Source organism: Salvia splendens, chromosome 4 (genome assembly GCF_004379255.2).
Source record: "Salvia splendens isolate huo1 chromosome 4, SspV2, whole genome shotgun sequence".
In the NCBI taxonomy this organism is placed as follows: Eukaryota; Viridiplantae; Streptophyta; class Magnoliopsida; order Lamiales; family Lamiaceae; genus Salvia; species Salvia splendens.
This window is the reverse complement of record NC_056035.1, coordinates 3,136,670-3,150,914: the sequence shown is the minus strand read 5'-3', so window position 1 is coordinate 3,150,914 and position 14,245 is coordinate 3,136,670. Positions and strand designations below refer to the sequence as shown.

The window sequence follows — 14,245 nt, the reverse complement described above, 5'->3', positions numbered from 1 at the left end:
TTTCAATTTCAATTTCAATTTCAATTTCGTCCGGAAAATAAAAATGTAAGAGCCGATATTACCCTCCTTAGACAAGTCTGACACAAGACCAATCGAGACAGAGTAAACCGAGATTAATTTTATCATAAGGAAAGAATAGGACTCATACGCCATGAGTAATTTTATATATTTGGACACTCGTTTAAAAATAATAATCAATAGTTAAAATGGAGAAATAGTAAAATAAAAGATAAATGAGTATAGAAAAATCAACGGGACTCTAATGACGGACGGAGGGGAGGGAGTAGTATATAAAATTAGCCGGGGACGTATGAGTCCTATTTTTTCTATATGATAAAATTGGGATTTGAGAAATTGAAAACAAATTCAAAATTTTGTTGAAAAATTGGAAAGCACTGAAAATACGAGGGCCTACAAATAAATTAAGCACACGAGCTACGGAAAATATACTAACCTATCAGACTTTGACGCAACCCAACGTCAATCTCTCCTCCACCAATGGCAGACGCCGCCGTATTTTCTCCCGTCGGTGACGGCCTATCGCCTAATTCCGGCATCGAAATCATCGTAAGGCTTTACTAGTCATTTCCTTTTGTGCCGTTAACTGCAATTCATTCACCGCCCGAGGACTGTATCACCTCTCACTTACCCCCAATTCGGTGCCCTAATTTTTTTTTTCTTACTTCCTTCTCTACGAATTCTAAATATTGTTGCTTGGTTTTTCAGTACTCCATTTTTTAGCTTTTATCCTGTCTTATACATGCATTTTCTTTATGGTTCATCTATTTGAATTTGACGAATCAATCTCATTTATGTTCTCTTTACAGAGCTGTGAAGTTTTTATTTCTGAATTTTCTTTTATCTGATGCATATCTATGTAGAAACAGAAAGTTTGAAATAATGTAATAGGTCGAAAACTATCATGTTTGTTTGCTAGATATCATAATGTAGATTGCAATAAGAGTTTGTGATTTTTGTGAAATCTATAGTGTATAAGCTTAACATACAGTTGATGCTCTTTACAGAAAAACGGTGTATTCTGGCCAATACATATATGTGTTTGTGACTCTGTATGCTTGGGTGATAGTGAAAATAATGCTTAGTGAATCCAGAAGCAGCCTAACTTCCACCCCCCTCCCCCTTTGTTTTTCGAAGTACTCTTTATAAGAAAAACACTATATTGCTAGTGGTGCGTGACGACTTGTTCTAAGTAGTCTCATTCAGGTTCGGTTCTCTTTCAATGTGTCGGCTTAGTTTACTTTTTTTGCTGATGCTGTTCTGTATTTGTGAAGGTGGATGAAACTTCTGAAAACAGTGAGGACCCTCTGGATGAAGGAGAGGATGGCTTCAAGATTGAAGCACACAACCTTGGAAATGAAGACAGCAAAATACTTAAACTCAAGAACACTGATCTCGAGAATGCCATTGAACAAGTGCTTGGAAGTGAAAGAGCTGACCTTGAAAATGATGGCAAGCAGGTGCTCGGCATTCATAATGTGGATGAGAGTGAGCATGTGATCGAAATTGAGAGGAATGACCATGAGAGCAACTATGAGCAAATGCTCAAGATCCAAAGCAATGACAGGGACAGCAGCAGTGACCAAATGCTTGGTATTCCTGCCAATGGTGCTCAAAATGATCATACACTAGGAAAGTCTTATCTCCAACCTGTCGAGGGAATGGAGTTTGAATCATATGATGATGCCTATAACTTCTACAACTACTATGCCAAGGAGCTTGGATTCGGTATAAGGGTCAAATCTTCATGGACAAAACGTAATAGCAAAGAGAAGCGAGGGGCAGTACTCTGTTGCAACTGTGAGGGCTTCAAAACAATGAAAGAAGCGTGTACTCGAAGAAAGGAAACAAGGACAGGATGTCTGGCAATGATAAGGTTGAGGTTGGTGGAGTCAAACAGATGGAGATTGGATGAAGTAAAACTAGAACATAATCATTTATTTGATCATCAAAAGGCTCAAAACTCCCGGTCAAATAAGAAGATAGAAGCAGGGATCAAGAGGAAGTCGAGTTCTGCTGTTGATGTGGAAGTGAAAACAATTAAGCTTTATCGAACTCCAGCTTTCGATGCAGTAAATCATGGAAGCTCGAGTGAAAGAGATTTCAGCCACCATACAGACCAGTTGAAACATTTAAAATTTGGAAATGGTGATCTTGAAGCTATGCAAAATTATTTTCGTCAGGCACAGCTTGCTGACCCGAACTTCTTTTATGTTATGGATTTAAACGATGAAGGGTATGTAAAGAATGTTTTCTGGATCAATTCCAGGTCAAGGGCTGCCTATGGCTATTTTAGTGATGTGGTAGTTGTTGACTCAACATGCCTGTCAAAAAAACACAATATTCTGCTGCTGTCGTTCAGTGGATTGAATCACCATGGTCAATCTGTGTTAATGGGTTGTGGGTTGCTCGCTGAAGAAACCTTTGAGACTTATGTTTGGCTGATGAGAGCATGGTTGACATGTATGTTTGGACGTCCTCCACAAACTATAATCACGGACCAATGCAAGGCACTGCAGGGTGCAATCTCTGAAGTTTTCCCAAGGGCTCATCATTGTCTCCATTTACTCCTTGTGATGCAGAGCATTCACGAAAGGTTAGGGGAGGTGGGGGAGTCGCAAGTGTTTCAAACAGTATTAAACCGAACAGTGTACAGCACAACAAAGATAGAAGAATTTGAAACAGGCTGGGAGGAGATGATTCAACATTTTTCCATGAGAGATCATGAATGGCTCAACAGCTTGTATGAAGACCGAGAAAGATGGGCCCCGGTTTACTTTAAAAACTCCATTTTTGCCGGAATATTTACTTATCAGCCCTGTGAATACACAAATCCGTTTTTCCATGGCTATTTAGATGATCAAACGAGCTGGACTGAATTCTTCAAGGTATACGAATCACTTCAAGAAAAAATGATCCAGAGGGAGGCTCTTGATGATATTGAGTCGAGAGAGTTTAGACCAGTGTTAAGCACGAGTTGCAGTTATGAGGCACAGGTCTGTGAACTGTATACCAAAGAGATATTCTTGAAGTTCCAAGAAGAGGTGGCGCTGATGCCTGGTTGTTTCAGTGTGACTCATGTTCATGTGAACGGACCAATAATAACGTATATGGTTAAAGAACGAAACGATGGAGGAGATGCAAGGGAGGCTCATAACTTTGAAGTTGTGTATGATAAAGTTGGGATGGAGGTTCGCTGCATTTGTTGCTGCTTCAGTTTCAGAGGATATTTATGCAGGCATGCATTGACCGTCCTCAATTACAACAGTGCGGAGGAGATCCCCGGCCAGTACATCTTGACGCGGTGGAGGAAGGACGTGAAACGCCTATACATTCCTAATATTGGCTCCAACAATATCGACATCAGCAATCCTGTGCAATGGCACGAGCATCTGTACAGGCGCGCCATGCACGTGGTTGCGGAAGGAATGGCGTCGCGGGAGCATCATACGGTTGCCTGGCAAGCATTTAAGGAATCGCTCAATAAGGTAAGGCTTGCTACAGAGAAACCTGTGTAGTGTAGAGTGTAGAGTAGCAATATAGGGAATGGCAGTCATTAAATCTTGCCAAATTGTATATACATTGATTGTCTTAGTTCTTGATGATACACAGAATAGTGTTTTTACACATTGGCTGAATTGTATTGTCTTAACCTCCAATTACTAGTAATTCAACAATAAAACAAAAAAACAAGTTCGCCAAAACCAAAATACATTCAATTCATATGTATATACTCCTAATACAATGAACCTAACAGTGTAGAGAAAACAAGACTGAGATTCAGGACATTATCCAATTCAATGAACCTAATTCAATTCTAATGCAATTCATATGTGTAGCTTCTTGCAAATGCTATTATTGGGAACTCTCAATCTACTACATTCACTTCACCAGACATGCTAAACTTCAATGAGCATTATCCATGATATCTTCGAGTAGACGACCTAAGAAGTTATGGGACGACCCTCCTTCTACAAGGGCGGCTCTAGTCTTGTCGTGCAGCTCTTTCACTTTAAGTCGGATCTTGTTGTCCGGGTCCATCAGCTTCCTGATTGCACTCTCTATCGTTCCCGCAGCCACAATCACACCACTATCCTTCCTGTAGTCAATCTTGATCTCAACCGCCATTTCATACTCTTTGACTAGCTGGAATGCATTGGCCTGCTGCTCTGCAAACAGCGGCCATGCTGCTACAGGCACTCCGCACCACACACTTTCCAGAATCGAGTTCCAGTCGCAGTGCGACACAAATCCTCCCACAGCAGGGTGAGACAGCACAGCCATCTGCGGGGCCCACCCAATCACCTTCCCGATTCCAGTAGTATTTCTGAGGAACCCTTCAGGCAATACTTGTTCAGGGTTCTCATATTCCCCTGGAAACTCAATTGTACCTTCAGGAGGTGGCTTTCTCAACGACCACAGAAACCGGACTCCACTCTGCTCCAGCGCAATCGCAATTTCCTTCACCTGATCGCCCTCCAAACTTCCATTGGTGCCAAAGCAGATAAACAAGACTGATGAATGGGGCTGCTCGTCCAGCCACGCGATGATCTCCTCACGCTTCCGCTTGTTCTCATCAGTTTCTTCACCTCCCCCTTGAATCATTGGCCATAATGGATAAACTGGTGGAATTCTGGCATCAGCAGAGAGCGAGCTAATTGCATGGTGCTCGAATTCAAGAAAGGTGTTTACTATGATCCCTCTGGTCTCTCTGTATCTTCTGATATAATCTAGAAAACCAGTCTCCTTGTTGAATACTTTAGCAGGCCACACTTTTGCAGGTACTGGATTAACATAAGTCGGAATAGAGATCTCCACGTCTGAATCCTCGCACTCTTTCGAGTTTTTGCCATGATCATCTCTCAAGCTCTGGAGGTGCAACATAAGCCCAAGAGGAGCTGATCCACTGGGGAAGAAGATGTAAGCCGGGGCGCCAAGCTCATTAGCCACATCAATCATGGGAGTGCAGCACATGTCGAGCATGAATCCAGCAAGTCTTCCTTTCTGGTTCTCCATCAACATCTCTGGCCAGACTCTTATGGCGCTCCACGAACGGAAGCATCCAATTCTTATCTCCCATCGACCCTAGTGTGATGGACTTGTTTTCTTGCAGGTGTAGGAAGTTGATCCGAGGGTGGGGCGAATTGTTAGTGTAGGAACTGATCTTGGTGTCCATGGGAAGTTTCATAAGTAGGATGGTGATGGAGAGGCGATTGGCGAGGAGCTTCGCAGTGTCTACTGCTGCCACCAGATGGCTCATTACAGGGAATGGAATGAACACCAAGGTTGTTTTGGTATCTGCAGACATCTTTTCTTGGCTGACAACAAATTTGGTGGAATTTCAAGTGTTAATAGGTGTGAAGTTAATATAGCAGTACTCCAAAGATATGAGTGGATGTAATAATATAGTACTAGCTAGTAGTATTAAGAATAGTCACAACACTTTATGCTAGTAGTATTTGAATAATCTTAACTCTTAAGGCAACAAGGATTGGACAAACGTCATGGCTTTGCTGTCATGGTACGTGTGTATCATTGCCAGTGCCACTTGAGAATGGAGTCAAATTGTAAGTGTGTAACACCCTACCTCACTTTTCCTTGAAAGAACGTGGAAACTTGTTTTAAGCCGAAAATTTAATTTTTACTTCTTTTCTATGATTAATAAAAATTGGGCCAAGATGTACTTTATTCTTTTAAGAGCCCATTTCATTTCCTTGAGGAAGACCAATTACTTTTGAGCAGTTTTGACTTTCAATTTATAAGAGAGTTTCACAATGTAAATAAATAAAAGAAAGTTGGTAAACTATACGATAAAACAACAATAATATAATGAGTATTCGGTTGGCTAATAAACCAATAATAGAAAATAAATCTATATTGACAAAGCAAATTTTCTCAACTCACAGCTAATTATAAATGAATTCATATTAAAAAATCATCTATGTGGATGTGTGGTTGATTAGCGCGGTAATGGGCAGGCTGGTTTAGCTGATGACATGAAACCATGTTTCCATATAACCATATAGATTAGATATTGAATACTAATAATCTCTCTCCCAGCTAGGTGATTTCACTTTAATGAAGGTGTAATTTCTTCGGAAGTTTCTGTTTATGTGATCTGCCAACCACATGTTTGTGAAAATTCCGCATCTGTAAGATCCTTTCTCTCCTTGGATATACTGTATTTATTCTTCTGTTTTGTTTAAATATATTAGGCTAGTTTCTGTAGCTGGATATACCCTCTCTACTCTCTTCTTGTTGCCAGTTACTAGTAATTCAACAGTCAATTTAAACAAGTTCGCCAAAATGCATTCAATTCCTGATTTTGAAACAAGAGTGAGATTCATGAAATGCTGCTTTATCAAATGCTATTTATGGATTGGGAGCTCTAATTGGAACCAAGACTCTTGCCAAATTGTATATACATTGATTGTCTTTGTTCTTGATGATACACAGAATAGTTTCTTTACACATTGCCTGAATTGGTATTGTCTTAACCTCCAATAAAACATAGTCATCTTGAATGAGTCATTGACATTATTAGCATCACGAAAGTTTGCCATAATAGTAAAACGCAATTGTCTGGGTCATCCTAGGCCGACTCTAACCAGAGTCCTTCCAGGCCCGACCCTATCCAGATCTGAGGGTTAGTTTCTGTAGATAGATATACCCTATTTTACTCTCTACTTATGTCCAATTACTAGTAATTCAACAATCAAAAGAAAAGAGTTCGCCAAAATCAAAATGCATTCAAATCATATGAATATAATACAATGAGAACCTATAACACAAGTGTAGAGAAACAAGACTGAGATTCAGGAAATACTGTTTTAGCTTCTTGCAAATGCTATTACTGGGAACTCTCAATCTAGTACATTCACTTCACCAGACAGGCTAGACTCAATGAGTATTATCCATGACATTTTCTATCAGATGACCTAAGAAGTTATAGGACGAGCCTCCTTCTTCAAGGGCCAGTCTACACTTGTCGTGCAGCTCTTTCACCTTAAGTCGGATCTTATTCTCCGGGTCCATCAGCTGCCTAATTGCACTCTCTATCGTTCCTGCAGCCACAATCACACCACTTTCCTTCCTGTAGTCAATCTTGATCTCAACCGCCATTTCATACTCTTTGACTAGCTGGAATGCATTGACCTGCTGCTCTGCAAATAGCGGCCATGCTGCCATAGGCACTCCACACCACACACTTTCCAGAGTCGAGTTCCACCCGCAGTGTGACACAAATCCTCCCACAGCAGGGTGAGACAGCACAGCCATTTGGGGTGCCCACCCGATCACCTTCCCGATTCCAGTAGTATTTCTGAGGAACCCTTCAGGCAATGCTTGTTCAGGGTCCTCATACTCCCCTGGAAACTCAACTGATTCTTTAGGTGGCGGCTTTCTCAACGACCACAGAAACCGGACTCCACTCTTCTCCAGTGCAGTAGCAATTTCCTTTACCTGATCGCCCTCGAAACTTCCTCGGGTTCCAAAGCAGAGAAACACAACTGATGAGTGGGGTTGTTTGTCCAGCCAGGCAATGATCTCCTCACGCTTCCGCTTGTTCTCCTCATTTTCTTCACCTCCCCCTTGAATCATCGGCCCTACTGGATAAACTGGTGGGATTCTGTCATCAGCAGAGAGCGAGCTAATTGCGTGGTGCTCGAATTCAAGAAAGGTGTTCACGATGATCCCTCTGCTCTCTCTGTACCCTCTGGCAAAATCTAGAAAAACAATCTCCTTGTCGAATACTTTCACGGGCCACACTTTTGCAGGTACTGGATTAACAAAAGTTGGGATAGAGATCTCAACATCTGAATCCTCGTACTCTTTCAAGTTTTTGGCATGATCGTCGCTCAAGCTCTGGAGGTGCAACATAAGCCCAAGAAAAGCTGATCCACTGGTGAAGAAGATGTAAGCTGGGGCGCCGAGTTCATTAGCCACATCAATCATGGGAGTGCAGAACATGTCTAGCACGAAACCAGCAAGTCTACCTTTCTGGCTCTCCATCATCTCCGCCACTGCATCTCTGGCTAGACCTTTCTGGCTCTCCAGGAACAGAAGCGTCCGGTTCTTGGCTCCGATCATCCCTGATGTGATGGACTTGTTTTCTTGCAGGTGTAGGAAGTTAATCCGAGGGTGGGGCGAATTGTTAGTGTATGAACTGATCTTGGTGTCCACGGGAAGCTTCATAACAAGGATGGTAATGGAGAGGCGGTCGTCTCGGTCGGCGAGGAGCTTGGCAGTGTCTACTGCTGACACCAGGTGGCTCATTATAGGGAATGGAATGAACACCAAGGTTGCTTTGGCATCTGCAGACATCTTTTCTTGGCTGACAAAAAATTTGGTGGAATTTCAAGTGTTAATAGGTTTGAAGTTATTACATGGAGTACTTATAAGATGTAATAATATAGTGTATTATGTATTTGAATAGTCATATTCTTAGGCAGAAAGTATTGGATAAACGTCATGGCTTTGCTGTCAATGGAGTCATTGTATATGACTATATGTATTATTGCACACTTCAGAGATGGGGTCAAAGGGAAGTGGTTGTCTCTATTTATTTAATTATTGCTTTATCTAATTCCAACACCTTCGCAGAACATCTTGAGAGCAGTCGCCAGAGTGATGCCAATCTGTAATCTTCTTTTTTCTCCCTTTTTCTGTTACTTTTACACTTTATATAATACATTTATTAGGTTAATTTCTTGTACATATTTTGCTTTGCATCAGTTTCTGTAATTAAATATACACTCTTTTACTCCAGTTACTACTAGTTCATGAATCCAAAGTTACAACACCAAAATGCAGTTGCTGTGAATATTCACAGCACTTTCACTAGAACAGAAAATGCTATTTTAGCTTCTGGTAAATGTTATTTCTGACTAGAACTTGTTCATTAAGCCATTCACTTCACCAATTATGCTGCTGCGACAGGATAAATCTCCGAGAGTAATCATCCATGACATTCACTTCAACGGCCATTTCGAACTCTTTCACTAGAAGGAATGCATCGGCCTGCTGTTCTGCGTACAACGGGCACTCCACACCACACACTTTCCAGAATAAAGTACAATGCGACACAAATCTTCCCACAGCAGGGTGAGATAGCACCCGATCACCTTCCCAGTTCCCACGGTACGTTGGAGGAACCCGTCAGGCAACTCTGGTTCAGGGTTCTCATATACCCCCTGAAACTCCAATGTTTCTTTAGGAGGCGGCTTTCTCAACGACCACAGAAACTGGAGTCCACTCTGCTCCAGCGCAGTTGAAATCATCCACAGGGTGCCAAAGCAGAGGAGAAGCTGATCCACACGGGGAGAAGATGTAAGCAGCGGCCGCGAGCTCATTAGCCAGATCAATCATGGGAGTGCAGAACATGTTGAGTCTCTAATTCGTGGAGTTAATTTGCTCGAGTTTCAGAATTGGCATCCGTGATCGAATTAAGCTTGGTAATTTCACATTACTGCAGGTGTAGTTTCTTCTGAAGTTTCTCTGGGTTTATGTCATATGCCAACCACATGTTTGTGAAAATTCCCCATCCGCCGCTGCTCTAAATTTGTAAGCGCCTTTCTCTCCTTTGATTTATTCATTTTTCTGTTTTATTTTAATATAGTACAGTATTAAGTTAGTTTCTGTAGCTATATATACACTCTTTCACTCTCTACTAGTAATACGACAATTAAAAGAAACAAGTTCGCCAAAATGCATTCAATTCATATGAATTTAAAACAAGACTGTGATTCAGGAAATACTGTTTTAGCTTCTTGCAAAAGCTATTATTGGGAACTCTCAATCTAGTACATTCACTTCACAAGACAGGCTAATTTTCCATGATATTTTCGAGTAGACGACCTAAGAAGTTATAGGACGATCCTCCTTCTACAAGGGCCGCTCTAGTCTTGTCATGCACCTCTTTCACCTTGAGTCGAATCTTGTTCTCCGGGTCCATCAGCTGCCTGATTGCACTCTCTATCGTCCCTGCAGCCACAACACCACCATCTTTCTTCCTGTAGTCAATCTTGATCTCAATGGCCATTTCAAAATCTTTGACAAGCTGGAATGCATTGACCTGCTGCTCTGCAAACAGCGGCCATGCTGCCATAGGCACTCCACACCACACACTTTCCAGAGTCGAGTTCCACCCGCAGTGTGACACAAATCCTCCCACAGCAGGGTGAGACAGCACAGCCATCTGGGGTGCCCACCCGATCACCTTCCCGATTCCAGTAGTATTTCTGAGGAACCCTTCAGGCAATGCTTGTTCAGGGTCCTCATACTCCCCTGGAAACTCAACTGATTCTTTAGGTGGCGGCTTTCTCAACGACCACAGAAACCGGACTCCACTCTTCTCCAGTGCAGCAGCAATTTCCTTTACCTGACCGCCCTCGAAACTTCCTCGGGTTCCAAAGCAGAGAAACACAACTGATGAGTGGGGTTGTTTGTCCAGCCAGGCAATGATCTCCTCACGCTTCCGCTTGTTCTCCTCATTTTCTTCACCTCGCCCTTGAATCATTGGCCCTACTGGATAAACTGGTGGGACTCTAGCTTCAGCAGATAGCGAGCTAATTGCGTGGTGCTCGAATTCAAGAAAAGTGTTTACTATGATCCCTCTGGTCTCTCTGTACCTTCTGGCACATTCTAGAAAACCAGTTTCATTGTCGAATACTTTAATTGGCCATACTTTTGCAGGTACTGGATTAACATAAGTTGGGATAGAGATCTTCTCATCTGAATCCTCATACTCTTTCATGTTTTTGCCATGATCATCTCTCAAGCTCTGGAGATGAAACATAAGCCCAAGAGTAGCTGATCCACTGGGGAAAAAGATGTAAGCCGGGGCGCCGAGCTCATTCGCCACATCAATCATGGGAGTGCAGAACATGTCGAGCACAAAACCAGCAAGTGTCCCTTTCTGGCTCTCCATCATCTCCACCACAACATCTCTGGCCAGACCCTTATGGCTCTCCGCGAACAGAAACGCCCAGTTCTTGTCTTCCATCGACCCTGATGCTATGGACTTGTTTTCTTGCAGGTGTAGGAAGTTAATCTGAGGGTGGTGTGATTTGGTAGTGTAGGAACTGATCTTGGTGTCCACGGTCCGCTTCATAATTAGGATGGTAATGTAGAGACGGTCGTCTCGATCGGCAAGGAGCTTGGCGGTGTCTACTGCTGACACCAGGTGGCTCATTATAGGGAATGGAATGAACACCAGGGTTTTTTGGGCATCTGCAGACATCATTTCTTTGCTGGAAGAACAAGAGAGATAACAAATTTGGTGGAATGTCAAGTCAAAATATATGTAGATGTTAATATATAATAAAAAACGTCATGGATTTGCTGTCAATAGAATTGCTAAAATTGGTACAGTTAGTATCCACTTAGGACTTCACTCCATCGAGAAAGCCTAAACCTTCACAAACACCCTCACGACTCCTATTTCCAACATATTATTTGAAGTTTACATGATCTTCAATATATAGATTATTTTTAGAGTTCATTACATGCATGACCTATATGACAAGGATTCAAGAAGTATCATCTATGATAAAGATTCTGTGCAAGAGTAATGCAGCATCATGTTAGTTGATTAATTGCATGGTAAAGAAAAAGAAATTTGTTACCTGAAAACGGAACTATGTGTTAGAGATGGGCAGCGCCGGAGGAGGGGAGGGATTGAGTAAGGAGGGAGGGGAGGGACTGAGTGAGGGTGGTTCTCCAACTTTATAAGGGGTTGGTGAATGGTTCTTGCAATAATTACAAAGGTCTGTTAGAATCTAATTTGTAGAAATACAGCTATTCATTGTTATAATGACGACAAGATTTTGGTGCCAACCTTTTGTCTCAACTTATCTCCTCTTTTTTCTCTTCATCTGTTTTAAATTTCTGGGTAGTAGTAGGAACAAAAGAATCTAAATTTAGGGTGTGTTTGATTAAGTGTTTTTTTTTGTAAATCAGATTTTATTTTATTTTACAAGAGATGGCATATATCTGTTATTAGTTGCAAGTGTAGACAACTTGAATCGGTACCATAATTGGTGGCTCTTCAAGTATGTGTCCCATTTTTTGTTTTAAATTTATGAAAACCAATAAAATAGGGCTTTGAAGATCATTTGATAAGTTAATGGGCTAATTTGATGGGCCAAAAGAAGTATGTAGTATAATATAGCCCATATGCAGTTCAAAAGGTGAAGTAACTATAATATGAAGAGAATTCAAATGACATACTTGTTTGTGAAAATTCCCAATACGCGGCTGCTCCAAAATTTGTAAGCTCCTTTCTCTCCTTGGTTTATTTATTTTTCTGTTTCGTTTTAATATAAATAGGCTAGTTTCTGTAGCTAGACATACCCTATTTTACTCTCTCTACTTGCTACCACTTGCTAGTAATTCAACAATGAAAAGAAACAAGTTCGCCACAATGCATTCAATTCATATGAATTTAAAACAAGATTGAGATTCAGGAAATGCTGTTTAGCTTCTAGCAAATGCTATTATTGGGAACTCACAATTTATTTATGTCACTTCACCAAACAGGATAAACTTTAGTGATTATCATCCATGACATTTTCGATTAGACGACCTAAGAAGTTATAGGACGAGCCTCCTTCTTCAAGGGCCGCTATACTCTGGTCGTGCAGCTCTTTCACCTTAAGTCGGATCTTGTTGTTCAGGTCCATCAGCTGCCTAATTGCACTCTCTATCGTTCCTGCAGCCACAATCTCATCACTATCCTTCCTGTAGTCAATCTTGATCTCAACCGCCATTTCATACTCTTTGACTAGCTGGAACGCATTGGCCTGCTGCTCTCCAGACAGCGGCCATGCTGCCACAGGCACTCCACAAAACACACTTTCCAGAGTCGAGTTCCACCCACAATGCGACACAAATCCTCCCACAGCAGGGTGAGATAGCACAGCCATCTGGGGTGCCCACCCGATCACCTTCCCAATTCCAGTAGTATTTCTGAGGAACCCTTTGGGCAATACTTTCTCAGGGTTCTCATATTCCCCTGGAAACTCAACTGATTCTTTAGGAGGCGGCTTTCTCAGAGACCACAGAAACCGGACTCCACTCTTCTCCAGCGCAGTAGCAATTTCATTCACCTGATCGCCCTCGAAACTTCCACGGGTGCCAAAGCATAGAAAGACAACTGATGAATGGGGTTGTTTGTCCAGCCACGCGATGATCTCCTCACTCTTCCTCTTGTTTTCACCAGTTTCTTCACCTCCTCCTTGAAGCACCGGCCCTACTGGATAAACTGGTGGGATTCTGGCATCAGCAGAGAGGGAGTTAATTGCGTGGGGCTCGAATTCAAGAAAGGTGTTAACGATGATCCCTCTGGTCTCTCTGTACCTTCTGGCATAATCTAGTATACCAGTTTCGTTGTCAATTACTTCAACAGGCCACACTTTTACAGGTACTGGATTAACATAAGTCGGGATTGAGATCTTCATGTCTGAATCCTTGTACTCTTCCATGTTTTTTCCATGATCGTCTGTCAAGCTCTGGAGATGGAACAGAAGCCCAAGAGTAGCTGATCCACTGGGGAAGAAGATGTAAGCCGGGAAACCGAGCTCATTAGCCACATCAATCATGGGAGTGCAGCACATGTCGAGCATGAATCCAGCAAGTCTTCCTTTCTGGTTCTCCATCATCTCTAGCACAACATCTCTGGCCAGACTCTTATGGCGCTCCACGAACGGAAGCACCCAATTCTTATCTCCCATCGACCCTGGTGTGATGGACTTGTTTTCTTGCAGGTGTAGGAATTTTATCCGAGGGTGGGGTGATTTGTTAGTGTAGGAACTGATCTTGGGGTCCAGGGAAAGCTTCATAATTAGGATGGTGATGGAGAGGCTGTCGTCTCTATCGGCGATGAGCTTGGCGGTGTCTATTGCTGACACCAAGTGGCTCATTAAAGGGAATGGAATGAACACCAGGGTTGCTTTGGCATCTGCAGACATGTTTTCTTTGCTGGAAGAACAAGAGAGAGAACAGATTTGGTGGAATGTCAAGTGACAATATGTGTATGCAATGATATAGTCAGAATTCACAGGCAAACGTCATGGCTTTGCTGTCAATAGAGTTGCCAAAATCAGTTCAGTTAGTATCCACTTAGGACTTTACTCAATCAAGAAAGCCTAAACATTCGCAAACTCCCTCAAGACTCCTATTTACAACACTAACATTTGAAGTTGACATGATCTTTATTTAGAGATTATTT

General features: G+C 42.0%; 3 protein-coding genes across 4 annotated transcripts; 1 reads left to right on the top strand and 2 right to left on the bottom strand.

Annotated features, from left to right (window-relative positions):
- Positions 1–435: 435 nt before the first annotated feature.
- LOC121797902 (protein FAR1-RELATED SEQUENCE 8-like) lies at positions 436–4,086 on the top strand. Of its 2 annotated transcripts, none has more exons than XM_042196670.1 (3): positions 436–567; positions 1,293–3,506; positions 3,858–4,086. In XM_042196670.1, exons 1-3 carry the CDS (start codon positions 499–501, stop codon positions 3,942–3,944), a joined length of 2,370 nt encoding a protein of 789 aa, XP_042052604.1. In that variant the 5' UTR covers positions 436–498; the 3' UTR covers positions 3,945–4,086. The 2 variants fall into 2 exon arrangements, with proteins under 2 accessions (XP_042052604.1, XP_042052605.1); XM_042196671.1 differs by having other exon boundaries at positions 3,913–4,016.
- A 2,661-nt stretch (positions 4,087–6,747) lies between these two features.
- On the bottom strand, positions 6,748–14,245 carry LOC121800247. The gene is made up of 4 exons (XM_042199821.1): positions 12,565–14,245; positions 9,932–11,267; positions 9,141–9,272; positions 6,748–8,370 (listed from the first exon to the last, which is right to left on the bottom strand). Exons 1-4 carry the CDS (start codon positions 13,983–13,985, stop codon positions 6,919–6,921), a joined length of 4,341 nt encoding a protein of 1,446 aa, XP_042055755.1. The 5' UTR covers positions 13,986–14,245; the 3' UTR covers positions 6,748–6,918.
- On the bottom strand, positions 8,707–12,566 carry LOC121797901 (anthocyanidin 3-O-glucosyltransferase 2-like). Its single transcript, XM_042196669.1, has one exon. It carries the CDS (start codon positions 11,258–11,260, stop codon positions 9,842–9,844), a length of 1,419 nt encoding a protein of 472 aa, XP_042052603.1. The 5' UTR covers positions 11,261–12,566; the 3' UTR covers positions 8,707–9,841.

Excerpts from the sequence above, each read along its gene's own strand:
- LOC121797902 (XM_042196670.1), top strand. The coding sequence starts at position 499 with ATGGCAGACGCCGCCGTATTTTCTCCCGTCGGTGACGGCCTATCGCCT. Across the intron at positions 568-1,292 it reads ATTCCGGCATCGAAATCATC|GTGGATGAAACTTCTGAAAA; the intron begins GTAAGGCTTTAC and ends GTATTTGTGAAG. Across the intron at positions 3,507-3,857 it reads TTAAGGAATCGCTCAATAAG|CTTCTTGCAAATGCTATTAT; the intron begins GTAAGGCTTGCT and ends TCATATGTGTAG.
- LOC121797901 (XM_042196669.1), bottom strand. The coding sequence starts at position 11,260 with ATGATGTCTGCAGATGCCCAAAAAACCCTGGTGTTCATTCCATTCCCT.
- LOC121800247 (XM_042199821.1), bottom strand. The coding sequence starts at position 13,985 with ATGTCTGCAGATGCCAAAGCAACCCTGGTGTTCATTCCATTCCCTTTA. Across the intron at positions 11,268-12,564 it reads GTCATGGATGATAATCACTA|CAAAGAAATGATGTCTGCAG; the intron begins AAGTTTATCCTG and ends TTGTTCTTCCAG. Across the intron at positions 8,371-9,140 it reads GTACCGTGGGAACTGGGAAG|TCCACCAAATTTTTTGTCAG; the intron begins GTGATCGGGTGC and ends AACACTTGAAAT.